Raw genomic sequence first — 25,429 nt, forward strand, 5'->3', positions numbered from 1 at the left:
GGATATTTTAACCTCAACCTCCAGTGGCGTCACTATAATGATCCTCTGGGGACCCGTGAAGCCCCCTCGCTGATCTTACTGTGTATTAATAGCACTGCGTGATTTCCAGGGGCGTTATTTTCCCTCTGGCTGTTTAATTCATTGCACTGTAACCATTACAGGAAGTGTGTAATGTTGAGTGCAGCACTGAGATTCCTCCGTGTCACATGGCAGTAACCTGACCTGCACTCGGTCCTTTTGTCCTGTGCCAGAAAAAGGGATCAGAACCGGGTTTTGCCTTTGAACAAGCTTTTTTTCCCCTTTTTTCTGCTGCTTTAATGCAGCTGCCGTCTGCGCGCTGCTGCCACTATTTATAATCAGGACCCAGTGACGCAGCGGAGCCTTCAAATACGTGGTTGAACTCTTGACCTCCAGTGTGCGGCCAGAAAACCATTGCAAACACTTAAACCAGCCTCCTTTTAAGCCTTCGTGTGAAGTCAGACTGTTGGCTCACCCTCCTAATACATCTCTCAATATGACAACAGACGCATTTTCACACAGATAACAAACATAAATCAGACATTCTTAAAGGCTTTTAATGGTGGAAGCAGGGGCTCCACTTACTCATGTACTGAGTAAAGTGTCCTATATGCTCACAACACGCCGTGCTTTTGGAAAGGTATCCCAAGAATTTGATGTCTCCAAACACAGCGAGGGGTCAAGGCATCTCCATAAAAATGTGTGCGCTGAATTATCACAGCCAATTACACATCCATCTTGTGATGCTGCGCAGGTTGATATTCAGTGCGAGATTGAGATAAGTGGGAACTTTTATTGGTCCCCGTGGGGAAATCAGGCGGTCGCAGCAGCTAATGTAATGGGATTTGGCACCGGGGAGCAGAGAAAGGAGAGAAGAGGCGATGAAAAGTGCACTAAGTGGTAAAAATGAGGAACGTGGCTTCGATGAGTTTCCTGTTGACGAGCAGGGAAAGTTTAGAAAAGTAGTTTGTTTAGCTGATGTGTTGCCTCTTCCAACGTTTGCTCTGCTGTCCGACATCCTGAGGATCCGTGCTGTAATTTGTCTGTTCTGCACATTGAGCACTTTCCACAGCCCACTCTTTGGTACAAAGTGCTTCACACAGGGCAGCAAATTATTAACGGACCCGTCACACGTCTGTTACTTCCTTTGCTTGTTCCACAGGGAGCCTTTTGTTTGGCTAGAGGGTCTAAAAGCCATTAGGGCTCATCAACTCAACCCTGAGCAGCTTCCACCTTCTACCAAATGTAAGCTTCATCTACTGTGGCCTGGTGAGGTTGGTGGTCTTTTGTACATTGTTCTGAAGTCTGTTTAATCAATTTAAAGTTACATCCTTCACAAAAAAAGAGACTTTGAGGTCTCAAAACCAAGAATTTGGCAAGACGTTCTACTGCAACATGGTACATTTCTGCTGAAGCAATAAAGACGTTTATAAGCAGAGGACACATCTTAATACACTACTGCACAAGTTATTTAACTTCTTCTCTGGTGATATTCTGCATTTCTGACTGTAGCCGCAGGAAAATCCCCTAACAATCCAGTTCATTTCTAGAGGCGTCAGTAGCACAGGCTGTGCTGATACTGCCACCTGCTGGCACAATGCCAGTGCTACACCACAGTGCATGATGTGGACACCTGACATTGCTGTTCTGCTGCAGAAGCCTGCGCTCTCCTGGTTTTGGGAGGTCTACTAGACTTACAATTTGCTGGTCCCATTCAGACCCAGAAGCCAGTCCAGATCTTCCATACTAAAGTGGAAAAACCCTTTAGTTAGGAACCTGGCCTATTCAAAAATAACAAAAAGAAACAAGGAGTCCTGGAACAGATGGGGAGACATCAGGGTCAGTCTGGGACAATTTAATCCCTTCCCAAACTGAAAAGCAGCAAAGATCATAAAACCAGTTTACTTCTAGGTTAGTGTGTGGTATTAGTCCATGCAGAGACCGATGGGAAACATGGAAGTGGAATATGAACTTTAAATGGAAATAATTTTAAAGGGAGTAAAGGGAAATTTAATTCAGACACTGAAAAGGTTTTCTGAGCTTTTATACACTCAGACATCCACAATAAAACAAGTATCAACTGATTATTGGGATTCTTCTGGTTATGATTATGAAATGTCTCTGTCCTATAGTCCTCACCTTGTATGTCTTGTCCTCCTTTTTAACTCTCCGGGAATAATTTCTTCAAACAGTAGCCAGGAGTCACACTCAGAACAAGTACTTTATTCAGTACAGGGAATATTTACAATATGGGTATGAGAACGGGTCAGTCCTTCTTGTCCTCTGCTGGTTTTGGTAAAATGTCTCCACTTCTGAACCACAGAGCTTCACTGGTGTGACTGGCAATGATCGCTCGCTCAATGAAAGGTCCTGAAGGGAGGAAGAGGAGGAGAGGAACACACATGGTCATCAATGTTTGAATGTGATTAAAGTAAGAAGTGTGGAGTTAAAAGATGGAGGACATTTCTGACTGGAGTCACATTTGAATCAGCTCATCCATGAGTTCAAGTGGACATGTGTGTCAGATGCAATCAGATACTGTGTCAACAAGAACGAGACAGACCGCGAGGTCACAGTGGCCTTGACCTTCTTTCTATTTGTCCTTTCGGCTAATCCGGTGAGTTCAGTGTCGCCACAGTGGATCATTTGCCAAAGTTTTTACACCGGATGCCCTTTTTGACGCAACCCTTCCCAATTTTTACCGGGTTTTGGGACCAGTGCTGCATGGCTGCGGGTGGGGACGGGCTCTTGGGGGTTCAGTTTCTTGCTCAAAGACACTTCAACATGTGGTCGGGGGCACGAACAACTGACCCTATGGTCGGAAAAGTTTATTTCAGAAATAAATGAAAGACACAAGCCCACGATTTTAGATTCCGTATTCATGTTACGCAACTTTCCTGAAAGGACTTCACTGATGTTGAACTTGCTTCTTTTGGTTCTAGTTTGGGTAGTTTATGTACATAAATGCCATTAAACTTTGCTTTGACTTCAAAATATCTCTGTTCTTCAAGCTGAAAAACGCCTCCAGATGACATCACGTTGAGAAACTTCCATTCAGATGCCCTTGCAGAGCTCCTCCAGATGACATCATGGGAACTAATGATGGAAAAAAAACTCCTCACCCAAGTGGTGAGACAGACAACTAAAGGCTAACCTTTTTTACATAGAGGGGTGGCGGTGGCAGTGGCTCAGCAGTGGCCAACCACATGTCGAAGTGTCGCTGGGTAAGACACTGAACCCCCAACAGCCCCTCCCCGGCCGTGAGTGCCTGTCCGAAGACTGGTAGGAATTGTGGCAATACAACATGCGGACTAATGATCCGCAGTGGCGACAAAATAACAGAACAAAATAAATAAATAAAAATGTAATAAGTACATAGAACCTTGTGGTTCAATACAACTGTTCTACCAAAAGGTTTTCAGCTGAATTTGTTTTTTTTTTTGTTTTGTTTTTTTAAAAACAACTTTAAATAAAATGTATGTTCCAAACTTGTGACGGGAAATGATCTCATTCTACACTAATGTCAATACAAAATAAATCGTTAAGTAAAATGATGATGATGATGATGATTGGTTGCATGCGTGACTCCACCGCCTTGGTCCTCATTTTATATTATATATTGTAGAAGTCTTCATCTTTGAATTGGGGTTTTACTAGTCTGTTTATTTTATTAGTTTCACTTGAAAACATAAAATACAAAAACAAAAAACACGCGCTATGTGTTGACAGACTCAATTAATTAACCCCGACCTCCATAAAGAAGGGCTCAAATTTTGACCCGGCACCCGACACCGACATGCCCGGACTGACCCTCAGCATCTCCAGATCTAATGGTTGCTTTACTGTAACTGTAGTAAACCTGCTTGCAGTGCCATGAACTCCCTCTAAAGAAGCAGTCTCTCCAGATGACAAAGTCTAAAATAAAAATTAAATCAGGAACTTGAACACTTAATAAAAATCTCAGGCCGATCATCAGTTTGCATGATATTATGTTAAACTGCTGCTTTCAAATTCCCTCACCCACACAGCCTCGGTCTCCTGCCGTTAGTTCAAAATATGCAGGTTCCCTGCAGTCTTTGTTTCTCACATGTTTGCTTTTCGGTTACTTATAAATAACTTATTTCAGCATCATTCTCCCAGTGGGCTCCTGTTTTCTGCATTCAGGTCTTTATCAGCATATGGTTATGTTTTTGTCATGAATAATTCCCATAACCCCGTGGGATTTTCGCTCTCACACACTTTGCTTTTCTGCTCACTTTTCTCCGTTTTTAAGCATTTGTCTTTAGTTGACAGACGAATGCTTGTGTCTGTCTGTAGTTTTGTCCTGTTTCACGCTCCAGACATTAGCCAGTGTCCAAATAACTCGAAACGTTAAAGCAAACAAGAAGAATATTCAGCTCTTCGTGCGGCTAATTTAAGTCGACAGTAAATATTCCACATATTCACACTGGATTCTTGACGTGCAGATGTAATTAAATTCTGCTCAGAGACTTTGTGCTGCAAAATGTTTGCTGGCACAAACCCTCACAAAAGGTCTCTCCACTGATAAGAGTTCAGAAAAACTGAGGTGGCTCTGCTCGACCGCCTTCATGCCAAGAGCTGCTCTGTGATGAGAATTACAGAGTTGGAGGAAGGCAGTGAGTGAGAGGCTTCGTACAGATACTGCCGAGCACAGGAGGCTGTTTGCAGCCAGGCCTGCAGGCAGAGCCTCAACACTTCCTGGGTGAGCGGTGGAGAGTCCCACAGGGATCAGACTAAAACTGCACAAGTTTTATGTGAGCGAGTGCACACACACACGCACACGCACTGCTGGTTTCATTTAGTGATACAGTCTTACTCTATGCTCGCATTTGATCAGCTTGTTTTTTCCTAATAAGGAAATAATTAAATGAATGTTTTAATGTTAGTTGTTGGAAAGTTTGGCCATGAACAAGACATTTAGTAGTTGCTTGGCAAACCTACGAACTACTTGCCAATCATCTATTATTTTGGCAATAGTTCCTACCAACTTTTACTTTCACGTTAATCACGAACAAAAACTGGAGGCTGCATCCTTTTCAGCTGAACTCTTGCTCTCTACTCTGGTCTCCACAGGTTTCATGCATACATCAAATATTGTTTCCTGGCAACTGTGTTAAAGAGCTGCAAGTCTGTTGATGAAGGGACAACAGAAGTCCAGACTCGAATGTAAGAACTTCATGTGAAAACAGCCTGGAGCCACTTTGGATCTACTGCAAAACGTGAGCTAAGGAATAAGAAAGAAAATAATTATTCGGCTTTCTGCTGTTGAGACACAAACTTAAGTGGCAGTATAAGGTGTGTGTGTGTGTGTGTGTGTGTGTGTGTGTGAGAGAGAGAGTTCTCGATGGGGAAAGTTTGACCAAAAAGGGCCACTGCTGTTAAAGTGTCTTCAATCAGCCTTTCTGAAAGCGTTGCAGTTTACTTCAGTACAGTTAATGACATTTTATTTAGCAAGCTCAGAATCAATTATTTTTTAAATCATTCTGGCCTCTCGCTCTAATGAGGGTCCATTAGTTGATGATTACAGTCAGCACCTAATTATTGAGCAGAAAATGGAGGGAAAAAAAAATAACGAAACAAAAACAACCCTGCTTCTCGGTTCAGTTCATATCAGCACTGGAAGCAGAAGCAGCATTTTCCGTGGTTACAGGACCACACTGATATTTGTTTCAAGTTTTAATTTAAAAATCATGGCAAATCAGAGGAGTGGATGCATAAGGACATCTAAGAGATTTGGCTTTGTACATGGGATTAAACATCTTGTTACATGCATCCATACACATGTACAACACAAATATATTGCTGTGGAAGGTTCCAGGTTTTGAAGTGTAGGGTCACTTGTATGCGCGTTAATTTAACACTCAGCAGTCTTTAACCTTTTATCACTTCTTACCAGTAAAATTGACATGAAAACATGAGCTGCTTTTTAATAAAGCACTGGCTCTGTTCATAAGAAAGGGGACCGGACAGCCTGCTCTAATTTATGACGGTGGCTGGCAAACTCAGACACCACCTGGCTGGTATGTTTCGAACCTTCTCCCCGTTGTAAAGTCAACCAAAGGAAAATTAAAAAAACCATCCACAGTCTGCCATTTTATTCTGAAGCTCTGTCACACAGTTGGAGAGAGCTCAGTGATTTGGGGCCAGCAATTAAACGTCTGACTCGTGGTGATTGTTGTTGGTGTCTGTGAACATACCCGTATGGGCTGGTCGGTGGGAGCAAACATCCATCAGGACAGCTTGCAGATTGGCAAAGATGTGTTCGCTGGGCATGTTGAGCTGTACAGAGGAGAGAGAAAACACATCACCAAACAATTAGCTCCAAAGTTTCTCTCTCTGTAATCTGCTGTTTGTCCAGGTTTTACTGTTCAGATTAAAAACAAAAACTACAGTCTGCTGCCATCAGATGAAACGCAATGTTCAACATGTTTTAATCCCAGAAGCTCAACAAAAAGGTGCATTTTAACATCACACACACTTTTTCTAAATCAGATACAATGATGGCAAAGCAACTTATCTTTATAGTACAAAACATACTGTATAAAAGGAACAGAATCACAGCTGACTCATTTTTATAAAAGACTTTTAAACGTTTGTGTGATTTTTTTTTACCACTTTATTAAGTTTCTCCACATCCATCTTTCCTAACAGCTTGAATTCCGCCCTGTCCTCGATCAAAACACAAATAAACAAGCGCCCAGACAATCAGAATTCAAACTAATGAATGATGCACGTCATCTTAAACTGGAACTTTAGCAGAAGACAGCAGTTGGGGATGTTATTTAGCATAATACAGTATTTATATAAAGTTTGTAGTTTGTTGAACAGTTCTGATGTAAGCTCCAAAACACGAGCTCAATCTATGTAGTTTACCAAAACTCCATGTCTCCAGCTGTTCTGTCGACCCAGGCCGAAGCCCAACGGTCTTAGGTATGAAGCTCATCAGTCCACAAGCAGACTTTGCACGTCGCACAACAGACAGTCGCTCCCACTAACTCCAATGCCATAGATTTAATATAATCTTTTAATGTGATTTTGGCTTCTGGGAATCACGAAATGTAAAAGCTCGATGCTCAGGCTGACTTAAAAAAAAAAAAAGAAAAAAAAAAAAAGGTATTTCATGCCTAAATATTCTACAATATTTACCACACGATACACAGATGTTATGTTCTACTTTCCCGTTGGGAGTAACAGGTTTCAGTCTTAGCTTTAAAAACTTAAACGTGCCTCTTCTCCGGGGATTTAAAGCCTCCTCATAGCTGTTCTTGTTGACAGAAATCACAACCTGACACGGCTTTGCTCAGCTGTTACTATGAGCTTTTAATAATGAGTCTTTATTTATAGCTTTGTGTGAGTTGGTCGGGACAAACCGTTGCTATCTGTGTCCTAACATAGCAGTCGCTCTCCACCATGTACTCATGACCGGTTTTAAACAACTCCAGCATCTTGGGTATGTTGATGCCGACTGAACCTGAGAGAGACAGAGAAAAGAATGGATCAGAACTGATGTCCTCTGTGGACTCCATTAGTTGCAATTTAGACATTAAACTGTCTTTGTTTTCCTGTGAGACTGCAAGTGCAGGCAAACAACCAGCTGCTAAATGAGCACAAATAAGAGACCTAAATATCAATGAAGCAACCGCAGCACTACAGTACGAGCCGTAAGAGGAAATGTCCTCGTTAAAACAGCCTGGTATCCTTCAGCAGCTTTAACAGCTTTAACTTTGAGACGACATGATGCGTTGACCCCTCGCTTACCTCTGTTGCTCTTTGGAAACTTCTTCCTCAGTTTGTTTTTCAATGGTACAAGTTTTGCCAGCATATCTGGAACTGCCACATAGAAGTCTGCTGAAATCTCATCATCCAAGATCTGGCAATGAATAAAATCCGATTAGATTCGACTTTAGAGGCTCCTGCACGGAGTCTAAATGAGCTTTAGATGCAAATACAGAGAAAAGATTCTGAACACAATGAGCGGAGTGAATCAGTGCTGACAGAACTACAAGGGGAAGCTGATGGAAGTCTGCACAAATGACGACGTGTGCACTCTTTGGTGTTTTTTAAAAAAAATTCTGTTAGTTATCTTTTACTGTCTGTGGATGTTCTGAGAAAATTTCAGGTTATGGTCAAAACACTGAACAAGACAGAGCAGCAATGTGGCTTTGTTTCTACAGTCCACTACTAACAAAAAACTGATTGGCAGACTCTTAATTAGGCTCATGGAAACTGGTAATGTCTTGGCAGCATGTGCTCACTTTATGTGGCTCCCTCTGGAAACGTGTCTCACACTAGAGGCTGATTGGAAATTGATGTACTGTTAGCAAACATGGAGCCAAAAGGTTTTAAGAAATGATGATCATTATTGGTTTCACTAAGCTGGTTCTTATTGAGTTCAGTGTAATTTGATTATACCAGTCATGGAGGCTGACCGTTGTTTCTGATTGACAAGTTAGTAAGTAACAGCTTCTTATTGGATAGTGACTGATTCCTAAAGGCCTAATGCAGAAATGAACAATGACTAGAAAATGTGCAGGGAGAAGAAAAATTAAGCCCCCACTGGCTTATAGTTCAGTTTCAAAAAGTCAATATTTCAGTGTGAAACATTTTCCCCCTAATTGTTTTCCCCCTAATGACAAAAAAAAGGGTCTGACTACATTGTATACATCGTATTACGTCTACTGTTTGCTTGGACTTGATGATGTTGAAAATAGAATTTGCATCAAGCTAATAAACTGCAATCACACGAATAAAATACCGAGACAGATGAGAGTTTTGGTAGGATCGAATAAACCAACTCACTGGCTGTATGAGCTCTACTCCTCCAGCAAACGCAGCTCCGCTCTCTTGGGCAACTTTTGATTGATTAGAATCCTGCACAGAAAACAGAGGCAACATTATCAATTTACATCTGTTTTGGGTGTGTTAAAGTGTGGTGGACCCCGGCAGACTCATTCATTACGGTTGTTAACACACACATCCAAGTTCCAACCCACAACCTCTGCTGCCCGATAGGAATATTAATCAAATCCTGCTTTCAGTGTGATAAAAACAGCCACTACCTGAGCCCATTCATTACAAGTTGGGTGATAAATAAAAAGGTGCTGTTGCTGCACATCTGAATCATGCTCAGACAATATTAAAACAATTAATCAACAACAGACAATCAATGGGCTTTGTAATTAAGATTCATTGAGGCTGAAGGAAAGAGGCTTAAAAAAAACAAAAAACAAGTTTTACCTCAGTAAAAACTAAAACTTTGTTCATCTCCGTCTTGAAAGGATGAGGTAAGTGCACGGTGCTGACGAAGGTGTCCACTTTTTTCTGTGACGAGTAGAAACAGAATAAACTACAGTTAAACACCATGTTGCTCCAAATAAAACATTTGGGGCAAATATAAGGAAAAGAAGGTCTGCAAATCACAAATCAAGCGTAGATAATCCAGCATGAAATTTATTCTGCCGGCACTTTCATTTCTCATTTCTCTGGAGTCTACTTAATTTATTATGCATAAGAACATTGGTGGTGCACATTTGTGCAGAGACAGATGAGAGTAAAGCTGAGTGGGTCTCATGTGGACTGTCTGGACGTCAGAGCGGCTCTACAGCCCTAGGTGGTAAAAGCTAACTTATGAACTTTTATAGTCCTCTGTGCTGCACAGTTTTTAGCTGAATAACCCTTGTTGCAAAGCTTGGTGCTGTAAATGTCGCTCTGATGTGTGGGGGTGAAGTGTATCAGCGATGCATGTGGAAGTGTGCACACTTAAAACTGAAACTGCAGTTATTTTGATTTTTCTGTGCTGCACAGAACAAAAATCTCTTTTGGGCGAGTTTAATTTTTATACACAAAAATACAAAATACAAAATTCAGGGTCACCTAATTTATTATTCAACTGTTTCAGGTCTGGTTGGTTTTAGTCTTGGCACAGAAGTATATGGTTCATGTAAATTTGTGTTAAAATCCAGTAAGTAGTTTAATGAAGAATGTAGACAAATCGTCAATAGACTTAGGAATTATGTTCACTGATAATATTATTATAAATTAATATCAGGTGGATACAAAAAAGCAGCAAAAAGCCTCAACCATTTTTATTTTCTAGCGATTTTCAAACAACTAGCAAATAAGTTAACCGCCAGCCCAACTTTAACCACACGTGGCTTCAACAGACACATCACTGTAGAAGTCTGAAGTTCTGTGCTGATGCCGTTACCTTTTTCTCCAGTTTCATGTCGAGCTTCAGGTCGACGTAGACCGGCTGATTGTGAGGAGTGAAGTCTAAAACCTGAAATTTCTTCAGCATGTCAATGGCATCCGCTGCACTGTAGATCGTCCGAGGGTAGTATCTCATTATGTACACGTCATCCACCGGCACCCAAGCCGTCTTTCCAAAAGGCTTATGCCTGTCTTTGTCATCAATTACCCTTTTCTCTTTGTTAACTACCTTGTCGGACTCCTCTTTCTTGTCTTTTTTGTCTTTCTTCTGTGCTCTGACAAAAAGATGAAAACCAGGGAAGTTTCTAACTGAGAAATATTAGACCTTTCTATCATGTTTAATGATAATGTAAATGCTCCCAGGTTACGGGCCTTTGTAGATGGTTTTACTAAACGAAAGGTTTGTAAACTCACCTGACAGCGGCAAAAGTCCTGACAGGTAAACTCCTTGGTGCAGGATGTAAAATACCTGTGTAGGGGGGACGGCCGGTGCTCAGCAGCTGCCTCTGGCATCCTGCTAAAACTGGATAATAGGAAAAAGCTGCTTAATTTAAAAAAAAAAAAACCACCACAAGCTGCATTGTAACATCAGACATGTGTTTATCACCTATGCAAGGAGAACAAAGATTTTTTTATTTTTTTTTTGCCAAACTGAGTCAAGCCAAAAACACTCATGCCACTTGCATGAAACTGGGTTGATTTGCTATTGTCTGTGGGGGGAAATTGGCCTTTGGCAATATTATATTATAAGGAATTTAAGAATATAATATCAATACTTTTAAGAAATTCCTCCCCTGGGATTAATGAAGTGTGAGGAACAATCTTCTTCCTTTAGGGGTGTGTGTTGTCGGGTTGGTTGTGTGCAGAAAGATTGTGCCTGTATCAGTTCTCTTTAACTTCTTTGTTAGTTTCTGTCCAGTGTGGATCTTGTTGATAAAGAGCGGAGAAAAGCGACAACCGCCCCCCTCACGTTCTTTTAAAGCGCAAAACCTCCATCAGAGAGCAAATGATGATACGCGGCCTAACATTTGAGGTAAAACGCATAACCCAAAATTACAATGTAAAACCGCGACTGAATCATTAATAATAACTGTCCAGTTCGACTTAGATGTTATACCGACAATACTTTTATTCGACAAACAAATGTTAGACTTTCGTCACCGCCTGTGACAACACGTTTACGTTCAGACGCCCAACAAACCCATGAATCCACTGGATTAAAAGCTGCCTTGTCAGTTGGACTAACGCCGAATTAGGCGGGAGATGGTAGTAATTTCAAATCTAATCTCAAGCAATGTTGTTTCATGTGCCAAATCATTTATTGCAGACGGAGAGAAGAAAGTTACCGCAAATTTGCAGTGTGATTTAGCGATGACGCCCGTTAACCGAGACGGCAAAGATAACAGACGATTCTGTGTGTTTTACCTCTTTACACGTAGGAATCCTGAAAGAAGCACGTGTTTGTCTTAGCAAATACAAGACACAATTGGGTTTTTTTGCAGTCAGTCACACTCAAAGTGCAGAGAAACAACTGACCTTTCCACACAGTCCGCGTGCAAGTTGCCATGTCTGGGAATCCCTCGCGTCCGTGTGCAAACAGTGATTCGCTCTACACTGTTCCGGCCAAGAAACACATTTATGCTTATTTTGCTGAACGGGTGCAACATAACATTTAACCTAAAATAATAAATCTATGTATGAAATACGTTGGACTCACTCTCGCATTCGGCACACGTGTGATATACAAATCTCCACACGTTTTGTCAAATAGTTGTAGAGACATTTAGTAATTTCCAGAAGCAATAGAGAAATGTACATAACTTAAAACAAGACGAAACTGAAGGAATTTCTATTTGATAAAAATTATGCCAAATTTCACAGTGGCTTATCTAAATATCGTAAGTGTATATAGATATTGCTCTAGATAAAGTTTAACTGGGATTTAAGTTCACGTTCAAGTTTAAGTTCAATATTTAAACAGGATTCCGTCAAATCGAGAAAGCATCTTAAAGCGTCTTGAGTTTAAAGATGCTCCTAATGTTCTGGCTGGTTTCGACATATAATATTTTATAACTTTCAATGCAATAATGGGTAAAAACACAGGGATTCGTGCTGTGTGCGGACGGGTACGAGCGGAAGTCGCGTTTGTTGTTCTTCCTTCTGTTTCCGAGACGTTCAGGGTCTAAACGGGTTCAACAGCCGCGTCTGCATGTCTCTGCCAATTCCCTCAATAAATCCTCTTCTACCGCCCCGAATGAAGGTAATGTCGATTCTGACTTTGTTCCTAAACTGCAGACACCTTACCAACAGTGTTCACGTCTGGATTTCACGCGTAAATCCGCTCCCATTTGCACCCATTAGTGTCCCCCGCGGTCCGTTTCGGTGAGACCGGGGCGGCGTGCGCCCTGCAGCCGCAGCCAAACAAATCCAGCGCCGTGCTGCGACCTCGCTGTACCGAGAACCCGTTCGAGCGATGTCTCGGCGCTAGTTATTTGCCCTATTCGACATCGGACTAACTGCTAACAGACGTACCCGGAGGGCGTGTTTACCTCGGTGTCAGGCGTGAGAGCTGCTGAGCGCTGGCTCGAACTTCTCCTGGACGGGCCGAGCCGTGTGTGTGTGTGTGTTAGGTGCTTGTCACTTTTGACATTGTGGCTATGTTTGGTATCAGCTGTCAATCTGTCATTTGCAATAAAATCACCCATCGTGCAAAAAACAAAAAAACAAAAAACCAAACAAACTAAATACTAACTCAGCTCCCAAAGCAGCATACTCAGCATTTGCCATAATGTTTATATTGTCGGTGACAGCCGTCGGAGGCATGTGATAAAAGTCTAAGTGAAGTCTGCTGCCTGTCTCGGAGCGGCGGGGCTGTGACGCGATGGCAGGCCGTGCACTACATCTGGCTGAAGGCGCCGTTGCCGCTTGTGACCCAGTAGTGTGTAAACAGGTTATGTAAGTCTTCGCCAAACTTGTCCACCCCCAGCCAGGCTCCGGTGCTGGAAGACGTGCGCTGATCCTTTACTAAAGCAAAAGTAGCACGTAAGGACTTACAACATTGCAAGTTAACGGTCTAAACGCTGTTGTCATTAACACTAATGCTGCAGCTACTGTAGATTGAAATACTTAAAAACTTCACTGTGCCCCTGTTGCAGTACATGTGTGATGTCAGACGTAAGCTTGCTATTACTATTAGCTTTCAAAATACTTGTCATATGTCATAAATGCTGCTCATGCTTACATGATTTAAAGTACAATGAAGTACGACATGAGCTGCGCATGTTTTCAAATGACTTATAGTTATAGAAGAGACACAACTGCAAGAGTATTTTATAGAACGGGCTGGAAACCACATGCTTCATGCGATTTTTTTTTTTAAATTCATAATTTAAATCTGCAAGATTTGTAGCAACTACAGACAAATGTTGTGGAGTTGAAATGAGTCAAATTAATAAAAGTGGACTTGAGTAAATACACAGTGCTTTTAATATCTTCTGCACACTTGCTCATGTTCACGGTATCTAAAAGTCAGGTTGATGCTGTCATGACAGAATAATGCAATATTAAATATGTATTATATGTGCTCCTGCAGACTGCATGTCTGCCACTATGACATAAGTCAACCCCTTTCTCGCACATGACATAATTGTGCTCTAGCAGGTGAAGTGAATATGATAATTGGCTGTCATTTGCATTAACTTATTGCACAAACCAAACTAGACCTCTGGCAATTATTCAATTGTGTGACAAGATTAATCAGTAACTGTTAATAATAAATTGAATAGTTGTTTTAGTCTAGTGTTTGAATTTAATGCTTTTCCTTGTCATATACAAAATAATATTTAAATATTCTACAATTATTGGACACTTAGTCAAATAAAAAAAAAAATCTGTCTGAAGACTCAAATTAAAATAAGCAATTTTCAGATTTTTGTTTTAGTATTTTCACTAGTATTTAAAATTTAACAAAGAATTCATTAGACCTATGTGATGTGTCGTGACACAGAAATGCATTTTGCATTAGTAGCATATTACTGATTTTTCTGTTTTTCAGATTAACAGGTATGCCAAAGGAAAAATATGATCCTCCAGATCCCCGCAGATGTTACACCATCATGTCAGCTGAGGAAGCAGCCGGTGGGAAGAAGTCTCACTGGGCTGAGCTCGAGATATCTGGTCAGTCTAACACCTGCCTTATAAAAATATCACCACCAGAAATGTTGTAGAATATGAGTAGTATGAAGAAGTGGACCAGTTTGTTAGTCAGGTTAGACTCAAACAATACAGTATTTCAGAAAAAGTGTTTAAAAATCAGTGTGTCTGTTGCATTTTCCTAGAACTGTAAAGTGCAAACATTTCAACTGCATAAAAGCTGTGGTTTAATCGAAGACATGCAGCACAAAATGAAGCATGTTTCCAGTGTTTTTCTGTGTGCCTGCTTGTTTTTCCCATTATAATGAGAAGCTTCTGGACACTTTACTTCACTCAAGCTGTGTTCAGTGTTCAGAAGCCGAGCTGTAGTTTTCTGCTGCAGAAACAATAAAATAACCTTTATTTATTGAATTAATCAGCCGAAAAAGAATCGGCCTCAGTTTTTCTAATTTAGTGATTGCTAAGCAAAATTCCTTTTGTTTTGTGGAAAAAAAGATGAACTTTTTTTTTTTTTTTCAGTTCGCTTGTGTTGGATTCAAAGCCAAACTTTTTCTCAGTTTTACTGAGTGATAATACTGAAAACATGTATATTATTGACAATTATTCTTGATTATTGTATCTGGGAAACTGTTTATTTAATGTCAGAAGGACTAGACCCCTTCACATCAACCGTTGTAGATTATTGCCTAAATGCTGATTGTGCTTTATAAGGATAGTTATAGTGGAAAGATCTATATCAAGTAGAAATAATGATACTAAAAGAATTACAGACATTAGAAGAAGTTTATAGTAGCTCGTTCCTTATAGATTATGTGCCTTTTATTATATTAACAGCAGACTTTCTCTATTTGGATATTCTATATAATACAACTATGATAACTATGATATGATATTCAGTACAAACTCAATGATTGAAATAATCATTGGATCTCTGTTGCAGCCCTGCAGATTTTCCTTCCAATTAGCACTTGGTTAAATAATTATTTTTTAGGTGCAGTAATTTCTCAGATGACTTCCATCAGTCTGGTGTCTGTTTAGTGTTTTATTGCCACATAATGGTTTAAGTATTGTTTGGTGTAATTTCCCAGGTTGGAAAGGATTTTATTTTGGTGTAAAGAATATCTATGAATAGATATTTGTTTTCAGTCAAACCCTTGAAGAGCCACAGTTTATCGTGTTGCCTGGTTTGTTTGATCATGAAACTGAGAACAGATCAAATCTGCTTTTTTCTGATAAGATCTGAAAGTGTTGTCCATTTAAACACACCTGTGTTGGATTGGGGCAGGGCGGGTGAGGAGTCTGAGCAGCTCATTGTGGACACTCACCCACCTGACGGCGCTGCACATCAATGACAACAACTTGACCCGCATCCCACCAGACATCGCCAAGCTGCCCAACCTGGTCTACCTGAACCTGTCGTCAAATAAGCTGCGCAGCCTGCCCGCTGAACTGGGCAACATGGTCTCTCTCAGGTAATGTAAGCTGCCTGCTGGGTGAAAGAGTAACCAGCTTTTAAAAAGAGGGGACACTTTTGCAGATTTTAGATGTTGTCTGGGATAAATAATTCTTTAGACTGATGGAAGGAATAATGTGCCAAAAAATCCCAAAGCATAGAAGAACGATGACCAGAAACACAGTGGATGAAAATCAGTAATCAAATGGTAAATGGCTGCTTGTACAGCACTTTTACAATTTAGATTCTCATTCACACACACACACTCACACACCAATGGTGGCGGCCGCCATGCAAAGCGCTTACCTGACCCACAGGGAGCACGTCTTGCCCAAAGACACATATACTGTAGCTGGGAGCAGGGATCGAACCACTGACCCTGTGGACGACTGCCTTACCGACATTATGAGACATGTGGGGGAGAATACTTGTTCTATGGGGCTCACAAAAGCATCTCACCTCAAACTGATAAAAAGTGAAGATGACAAGCAAAGGCACATTTTGACTAAAAGACTTAATTGAAGTGACAACAAAGGAAAACGGAGTAGAAGATGTTAGATAAGAGACAGGAAGTTAATACATTGTTAGAAAGAAAACACTCACGCTTTTTTTTTTTTTTTTTTTTTTTTTTTTTTTTTTTTTTTTACAGGGAATTGCTTTTAAACAACAATCTTTTACGAGTTCTGCCTTATGAACTTGGAAGGCTATTCCAGTTACAAACCCTGGGGCTAAAGGGTGAGTTTTTTTTTATTTATTTCTGTTTTTTTGGACCAAGAGCTCTGTTTAACTGTTGATGAAATTTTAAGTTGAAATCTGACAGCTTTCCGGCTAAAACAAGTCATTATCGACGGTCAGTTTCCTTAAAATAAAAACCTTTTGGTTAGATGGTGGATGCTGAACTGAGACACACGTATGCCTTGTATCATTGTGTGTTTTTCTATGGTCGGTGTGCAGGGAACCCTTTGTCCCAAGACATCCTCAATCTTTACCAAGAGCCAGATGGAACAAGAAAGCTTTTGAACTACATGCTCGACAATCTAGCAGGTAAATAGTTCAGCCGCTTCATCTTACCGCACGTCTTTCTATCAGAGCTTATGCATATTTAATCTCCAGTTTATTGCAAACCTGTGCGCCCTCTGCCCTCCTCTATTTCCAGTACACCCAGAGCAGCTCCCCCAAAGACCCTGGATCACTCTGAAAGAGCGAGATCAAATGATCCCCACAGGTAAGAGAGGGAAATAAAAAGAACTGACTCGAAAACACGATTAGAATTATTATATTTGTATTAATATTTTTCCAAATTAAAAATGTAACCATGAAATGAAGCAATACCTTTTAATATAAAGAAAACACCTGCTTCAGCTGTTATCACAGCATCCAGTGGCTGTTGTCTGCTGCTTTTCTTCTGACATTTAGTTGTTTGGCAGACGCTTTTATGCAAAGCACTTACAAGTTATGTACAAAGCAAGCAAACAATAAGTTAAGGAGAAAACTTGCTGCTATTATCAGCAAATCTTCACACATGCCAATGTTTTCTGCTTCCAACACATGAATTTAGGGAGCAAAATGTAAACTTGCTGCCTAAGATATCCCACCAATTTCCAGGTGGCATCATAACACTGTTACTCGTGGACGATTAGTGTGTGTGCGCCATAAAATGTATGGCACAAGACAAATAAGCTTAATATTTATGTAAGACAGAACAAATCTGGACCAGACTGGTGCATTTATGTTCTAAACAGCATCAAGTTCAATAGTGCATCAAATGCAGTAACTCATATTTATGTCCAAAGAAAAACTTTCTTAGACCAGTGGTGGCACTTTTGTAAAATTCAGATACATTTTAATATTTGCTCTTTTGAGTGTGTATTGAGTGCCGCAAGAAACAAAGTGGAGTGTAGTGATCTATTTCTGTTCGTCTAATTCACACACCAGCCAGGGTGGTAAACATGAGTGTGCTCTGTTTAGCTCACTGACATCAGCTTGCTGGACTTTTGGTATAGACGTTTGTCCCTTTCACTTGCCAAGACGGGAAGCTGCCCAGTGCATCACAGCTGTCACTTCGGCCTGAAAAAAAGAACAAAATGTCTGTCAAAACAAAAGAATGCACTTGTACAGGTCTAGTCGAAGCAGCAATTCAGGGAGGGTGGAGTTTCATTTGGCTGTTGTACTTGTTGCCTAGTAGGATAAAATTCAGTCACTACAGGTGAGTAAAGAACCAGTCCTCTATGGTTTGACCACAACTCAGAGAAGTGAAGAATGTAGGATTTATTAAACATAAAGGCTTTTGTTTTAGTTTTATATCCTAAAATAATAATCTTTTATTTACAGTGCAAGTATTTACACCTCCGTTCATTCTTCAGACTTTGTTATGTTGCAGCCTGATACTCTGACTACAAACTGGGTGATGTTGCGGTTATGCTGTGAGGGTCTTAAAAATGGACTCCCTTCTCCCCTTGTTCTTTCCCTGCAGCTGTGTTCACGGTCATGTGCTACAACGTGCTGTGTGACAAGTACGCCACGCGACAGCTGTACGGCTACTGTCCATCCTGGGCGCTTAACTGGGAGTACAGAAAGAAAGGCATCATGGAGGAAATCACCAATTGTGATGCAGACATCATCAGTCTGCAGGTAAATAGAGGGGGGGGGGGGGGGTCCAATCTGGTGCCACTGTCTGCTCTCATAAAGGCAGACTTTAAGTTTCCATTGTTACATGTTTGAATCTAAGGCAGAGAAAATGAGATGGAGCAGACAGTAGCAGCTGTGTGTGTAACAGTATTGCACAAAACAACTGTCTGGGACGATGAATATCCTGTTATTGCATACGTATTTCAGTAGGTTGAATTTTAGGTCGATTTATTGCTAATCAGACTATTTAGCCGTTTCGAAAATCATTATCAAAATCTTCTTGACATCTATACTGTGGATGGCCTTGGGCGACACCCCGAATCCATCGTAGAGATAGAAACTTAAACAAATGAAATTAAGCGGCCATTTGTATTTGACTGGAATTTAATTTTCACACTTGCATTGCATTAGCTCTTTTAGATGAGATTTCTTGCCCTGTGTGTTGGCAGGAGGTAGAGACGGAGCAGTACTACACCTTCTTCTTAGAAACCCTAAAGGAGCGAGGGTACGACGGCTACTTCTGCCCAAAGTCTCGTGCCAAATTGGTGTCTGAACAGGAGAGGAAACACGTGGATGGCTGCGCTGTGTTCTTCAAGACTGAAAAGTGATTATGCTTACAGCACACACGCTATAGGATCCATTTTTACTCTACAAGGTTTTAGAGAGGTGATGTAATGGGACAAGCATCTTAACGTTCGAAATTCAGGCACAACTCATCCATGGCTGTTCCTGCAGGTTTACGTTGGTCCAGAAACACACTGTGGAGTTCAACCAGGTGGCCATGGCCAACTCTGAGGGCTCAGAGGTCATGCTCAACAGAGTAATGACCAAAGACAACATCGGGGTGGCCGTTCTCCTCGAGGTCAACAAGGACGTGTTCTCCGGGGGTAAGGCCGGACAGAGTCACACAGTTAAACATCCGTAGAACATCCCTCTTTCCAGGTTTCTCCAAAGTGTTGCCCAGTCTACCAGAATGGCCTAGAACTGTTAACGATTATGTTCACTCAATTCCAGTATTTTATTTTTAAAGAACAACTTAAAAATACAAATGAAATGATAGTGATAACATTTAGGTAAAAATTGCTGTGCTTCATTTACTGTAGATCTGCATGGTTGTTGTTGTGGAAAAATGCTGCCTCAATCATCTAGAGTAACATTTTATGTTTGACAGATGAAGAAAAAGTATTTCGTGAAAAGGATGCAGTAATATTTCTTGGCAACAGATGTCACTAGTTGATTTGAATGAACCTAACTTTATCCACCAGACCTTAGGATACATCTGCATGATATTTGTTAAAAAAATATTTGTAGTAGTTGTGTATTTGGGGACTGAAATAGTTGGTTTGCTGCTCGCATAGCGTCTGTTTCATAAACCTAATAGCTGATTGATTTGATTATGCAATATAATTAGCACTAATACTGATCAGTCACTTTATTAGGTACACGTGTAGAATCTAATGCAGCCCAATACAGCAGCTCTGTCCTAATTTCTACTTTTGCCAGAGTAGAATTTCTCAGTTTTTCAGTGGAAACTGTCACAAATGTGATAATTCTACCATGTGTTTAATATTGATGTCATAGTGGGTGGGTGAGTCGCACTGGAGAGCATTATATCAAGAGCTGTTTCCAATGTTTTGCCCCCCTCTTTTAATTTGAATACAGTGGCCATGGTGGTGATGCCATTTTAAATACTTAATCCTACTGACAGTGTGTTAATCCACATTAATACGATGTATTAGTTACAGTTTGTGTTAAGAATCTGTAAAGTCAATAAAGCTGCCAAACTAATTGAGTGGAAATAAAGTACCTAGTACTTAGTACCACCTCAGTGACCTTACATGTACTGTAAAACTTCCTTCTTTGTGGTTAACCTATTTTTACACACTAATGTTTCGTAAAGTCCACCCTTCCTTTTTATTATCTTGTTTTACTATCTCAGCACTTTTCTCCAGTTGGACTGAGGTCTTCTCTGTAACTGAAATAAGTTAAAGTGTGAGCAATATCCAATATCCAAGTTTGTTTCTTCTCTCTGTTCAGGTATGAAGCCAACACAGGAGAGGCAGCTGATCCTAGTGGCCAACGCCCACATGCACTGGGACCCCGAATATTCAGACGTCAAGCTGATCCAAACCATGATGTTCCTGTCGGAGCTGAAAAGCATCGCTGAGAGGGCCTCGGGTTCTGTGGCGACCGGCTCACCGACCTCCGACCCATCCTCCATCCCCATCGTCTTGTGTGCTGACCTCAACTCGCTGCCCGACTCCGGTATGAATAACTTTTTCATTTTCAGTTAGACTTTCATTACAAAGCGAAAAAAAGGAAGTGGAATGATCTTGAATTACCTTTAGCCTTTCACTTAAATCCTAGCCCTTTCTGAAACCTTTCAACGTTCTTACAGTTTGAGCCTTTCAGCTAAACAAAAGCTAAAGTCTCCATTTTTTTTTTTCATGCAGTCAATAATAGTTTTTTGTACTTGCAAGACTAAAACATGTTTTAAAACATTGGATTTTTCATGTGCATTGCAACTGAGCAATAATAATGCAAACCACAACAATAAAACCATTTGGAAAGTTGTCATTATTACGCTGGCTCTAAATAAATGTAGGTCATTCCACACTGATCCCGCTAAATACACTACTGTCCTCCAGTTCAGTCTTTTCCAGCACACACAGAGTTAAAGTATCCTCCCACTAATGAATTTGTACCTGCTGTTTGCCACTGTTGGACAAATTGGTATGAAGTAATGTGTTTCATACATTAATAAAGTGATATTAACACTGAGCTCAGCTTCTGTTTCAACTAGCAGATGACACATCTAAATACTGCATCTGTGTGAATGTGTAGCTCCGTTGCCATACAGTTTTACCTTGGTATATTCCAGGTGTTGTGGAATACCTGAGCAATGGAGGAGTGGCAGAAAACCACAAAGATTTTAAGGAGTTACGCTACAATGAATGTCTGACCAACTTCAACTGCAACGGCAAGAATGGCAACTCAGACGGAAGCATCACACACAGCTTCCAGCTGAAGAGCGCCTACGACAGCAATCTGATGCCTTACACCAACTACACATACGACTTCAAGGTAACTCCTCATTGATTTATTGCTCTTTGCTTTTTGATTTTCGGATCATTTCCCGATCGATTTTGGCTCTACATTTCTACATTTGTTGTCATATTTAGTTGTGTCATTAGCTTTCATCCAAAGGGAATTGCAAGTGAGGTACAGCACAGTGAAAAATCCAAGTTACGGAAAAGACATCGAATTCCATTTCAGACCATTATATAACATTTGTTGCTATTGCTTGTCAAATTGAAAGGGACACGTGAGTTCTCTGGTCGTTTGTGTGGGTTAGAGAACCTGTCGCCCTAAAGTCAGATTATGAAGTAAATGTGAATAAAATGAGTGTGCTGGCTGCGTTTGGATACATGCGTGGCATTGAGTAGATTCATAAAGTGTGTGTGTGTGTGGAATGATTAATTTCATCTTGGTGTGGGCGATGACAGTGGGAATGGAAAACCCTGAACATTACAGCCTGGCCCATTGGAGCGTTGTACAGCGCCACAGCAAAACCTTTCGTTGTTATTTTAGATGTGTTGGTTTCAGATATATTGCTCTGTATTTGAATCTGTATTGTTTACACAGTGGTTACTGCTCTAGTTTCTAATGAGTCATGCAGGCAGATTGATGATTTTTTTTTTTAACCCCTGGTTCTTACATCAGCAGCAGTGGACTTCCCCAAATTTCTTAAACAAATCTTTACCATCCAGAGAGTCTTATGTCATCGTACCTCTACTTATGGACTGTGTAGATTACTAAGCAGTAATCAAATCATCTCTCTCTCTTGTGTCTAAGTTTTCTTTGCCGTTATTTTTGTACCATTATAGCTGCATAATCGCCACGTTTTGTAGTTGTTTGCATCAGTGAGAACACATTTATTCCTTAGATGACTACGAAATTGAAAGCGGGGGAAAATGAAATGAGTCAAGCTTATTAGTGTGCAAACATCCTTTGCCCAGTGTGTTGCGAGTTACTCATAGGAAAATAAAATGGGATTGGCTATAAGAGAATGAGCCTCGAGTTCTGAGACGGTTTTTTTTCTTCACGCAAACATCAACAGGAAGCCTTTCTATCCTTACTGACACCAGCACCAAAGACAAGGTTGCCATTAATTATTTATTTTTGATTTTAAAATGTCACACTAGACAATAATGACTTTTTTTAAATTCTAAATGTGCAGTTGCACAATGATTAGTCTCAAACTGGGAGTTCCAGTGAGGATTCTGTCTGAACCACTAAACTCAAAACCTTACAGTTGGATGTGGAATCTTGACAAGGTGTCTTTGTGTGTGCAGGGTGTGATCGACTACATCTTTTACTCTAAGACCCACATGAGTGTCCTGGGACTGCTGGGGCCGCTGGACAGCCAGTGGCTCATCGACAACAACATCACCGGCTGCCCCCACCCCCACATCCCCTCGGACCACTTCTCCCTGCTGGCCCAACTGGAGCTGCACCCCCCCTTGCCCCACCCGCTCAACCCCCTCAACGGGCTGCACCTGCCAGTCCACAGGTAGTGCAGCCTGAGAGTTCCAACCCACCCTTCTTACCCCACCTTTTAAACACTTTCCTACCCCTTCCCCTGCTTTACACAGGACCCTGTACAGTTTACAGATCATGTTAAACTCTGACGCCATCCAACCCTTAGCCCTCAGTGCTAAGGCCCAACTACCCAAAAGGAGTGAAGTATTTGCCCCGTTTGTTGCTCCTTTTTGTGTTTTTTGCACACTGTAAATGCTATTTCATCTTTTTGTTGACCCTTAAAACAGCTTGATACCAAATGTTGGGCTTGGGATAAAGTTTAATTACACTTAAAACACCTGCAATTTTTAAGGTTAAAAAGGACTATTGGGAGTTTTTAAAGTAATGGAGCATCATTGTAACACTAAATTGGTGTGTTTTTGTATGGGATCTAAAGTATGAAATTGTGTCATGGCAGCAGATCTTGTACTAAGATTATGGATGGATTGTTTGAAGGGGCTTTCAGAAGGACACCTGCTTTGTGGAAAACAACTAATCACCCATTTAGTTGTGAGATAAGTCAAACTTTTTCTTGATCACATTTCAACATTATTTGGAATTTTAAAACACATGTCAACCTGAAAGCTGCCTCACAGTACTATTTAGATGGTATTGATCTGCTGATTTATTTCTAATGGGGTCTTGTACTTTGTTCACCGCTAAATATTTTAATTGCGGAGGTTTTGTTTTCGTTTTGGCAAATTCATGCTCACGCTAGTTTAAAAAAAAATTGCAACTCGTGAGTTATCTGCAGCACTATAAAGGAATCATTCAATTCAGGCCAAAGGAGTGCTTCAATTCACAATTCGTTTGTAAGCACTGAAACCAAACCAAACCTTGGACACTTTCAGTACAGTGTTTTAAGTCATGAAATATATTTGTATTGCAGTTCTAACATTGACCTTGAATATGCTTTACCCTAAAGGCTTTTGAACAGCTAGACTCTAAAGGGTTTTGGCCTATTTTCCAGCACCTGACTGGCCATAGAATTTTCCCAAAATTGGTGACTTATGTTCTGATGGTATTCATTTATTGGTGCCAGAATTTAACAACAACAACACAAAAGAAAAAAAAACTAGTGAGAAGAAACTGCTAATGATTTATGACAAGCAGCCGAATGTATTAACCAAAGGCTCTAAACGCCAAATTCCAGAGGCAAACTTTGTATATTTGTGTCAGAACAGTAGTGCTGATAGCCCTATGTGTATCTTACGTTGATCTCAGGGCTATTCTATGCATCCAGTAGTACCTCTCCAACTAAAGGCTCTCAGAGTCGTATTGTCTGAGCAAAACCAATCAGGAAGCTATACTGAAAGTCCTTTATAACCACAGGTAATGTATGTAGTCACATACATAAATGTTGTTGTTGTTGTTGTTGCTGTTGTTCTTTAAGTCCCACATCTTTAGCAATTTTTGATAAACTGCTGCACTTTTGCTCTGGTCCCCAAAACCTGGGAAATTCAAATTTATGTCATCTATGAGTCATCGGAAGAGTGACAGCTTTGGTTCAGACTCTGGTGTTAAACACAATCATTTGGTTTTGTTGTCAGACTTTTAATGAGAGGCACAAGTAACACTGTGTGTTACAGGTTGGAAGGGGTGGAACTGGGTATTGATACTACCACCAATAGGACAGTACTTAATGTTTCAGTACCATAACATTTATTGAAAATGTTAAGTATATTAACATTTCTGTGAGGAAACCTCTTCACTACAAACAAAGGGGTTCCGAGTTTTCAAACACTAATTGTCTAAACCAGCGGCTCCAAAACATGTGGTTGGGACTCGTACACAGGATCATGAAGTAGTAAATGGGGAAAAAAAATCTTCGTTTTGTTTATATTTAGGCCTTTTTTTCTTGTGTTAGCGGAAAAAATAAAATCACACCTCACACAGCAGAAATGTTTAGGAACCACTGGTTTCAGCACAATCAGCCATACAACCAGTTTCTTAAGATAGAGTCATATGATATATTATTTTATGAAATAAGGAGCAACTGGATTAAAGAATTGGTTCAAATTAGATCTAATCAACCATTTAAGAGTTTTGGATAATTAGTCCATCAGATGCATTTAAATAAATGCTTGATGCCCAGCTGTATCTATGCAGGGGAGGCGGGCACTATCATAGCTTTCTAAGACTACGTCACATATCTGTCCGATCTTACACTTTTGAGATTGAATTAATCTATTTAGTCAAAGCATTTGCTCTGTTCTGTGTCTGAATACAAAAGCCATATTTATTTTTGGAACAAATCGTGTCAGCGCCACACGGCACCCGCTGACCTCAGCTTTAAACTGCAGTCACTTCAGTTTAACCAGCCTTGAGAGGCAGTGCCAGCTTTGCCTCAGTTGCACATGATCTGAC

The 25,429-nt window shown here is 40.5% G+C and overlaps 2 protein-coding genes across 4 annotated transcripts; one reads left to right on the forward strand and one right to left on the reverse strand.

Annotated features, from left to right (window-relative positions):
* Positions 1 to 2,220: 2,220 nt before the first annotated feature.
* Positions 2,221 to 11,895, reverse strand: mrpl1 (mitochondrial ribosomal protein L1). Its single transcript, XM_067522153.1, has 9 exons — positions 11,785 to 11,895; positions 10,663 to 10,771; positions 10,247 to 10,523; positions 9,277 to 9,360; positions 8,839 to 8,910; positions 7,798 to 7,909; positions 7,410 to 7,510; positions 6,237 to 6,318; positions 2,221 to 2,388 (listed from the first exon to the last, which is right to left on the reverse strand). The coding sequence occupies exons 1-9, from the start codon at positions 11,813 to 11,815 to the stop codon at positions 2,285 to 2,287; spliced, it is 972 nt and encodes a 323-aa protein (XP_067378254.1). The 5' UTR covers positions 11,816 to 11,895; the 3' UTR covers positions 2,221 to 2,284.
* Positions 11,896 to 12,391: 496 nt separating this feature from the next.
* On the forward strand, positions 12,392 to 23,842 carry cnot6l (CCR4-NOT transcription complex, subunit 6-like). Of its 3 annotated transcripts, none has more exons than XM_067522148.1 (12): positions 12,392 to 12,508; positions 14,303 to 14,424; positions 15,686 to 15,872; positions 16,503 to 16,588; positions 16,808 to 16,897; positions 17,010 to 17,078; positions 18,327 to 18,484; positions 18,931 to 19,085; positions 19,217 to 19,368; positions 20,519 to 20,746; positions 21,363 to 21,565; positions 22,837 to 23,842. In XM_067522148.1, the coding sequence occupies exons 2-12, from the start codon at positions 14,313 to 14,315 to the stop codon at positions 23,056 to 23,058; spliced, it is 1,662 nt and encodes a 553-aa protein (XP_067378249.1). In that variant the 5' UTR covers positions 12,392 to 12,508; positions 14,303 to 14,312; the 3' UTR covers positions 23,059 to 23,842. The 3 variants fall into 3 exon arrangements, with proteins under 3 accessions (XP_067378249.1, XP_067378250.1, XP_067378251.1); XM_067522149.1 differs by lacking the exon at positions 12,392 to 12,508 and adding an exon at positions 13,270 to 13,290; XM_067522150.1 differs by lacking the exon at positions 12,392 to 12,508 and having other exon boundaries at positions 15,638 to 15,872.
* The last annotated feature ends 1,587 nt before the right edge of the window (positions 23,843 to 25,429 follow it).

Source organism: Channa argus, chromosome 11 (assembly GCF_033026475.1).
Source record: "Channa argus isolate prfri chromosome 11, Channa argus male v1.0, whole genome shotgun sequence".
Lineage (NCBI taxonomy): Eukaryota > Metazoa > Chordata > Actinopteri > Anabantiformes > Channidae > Channa > Channa argus.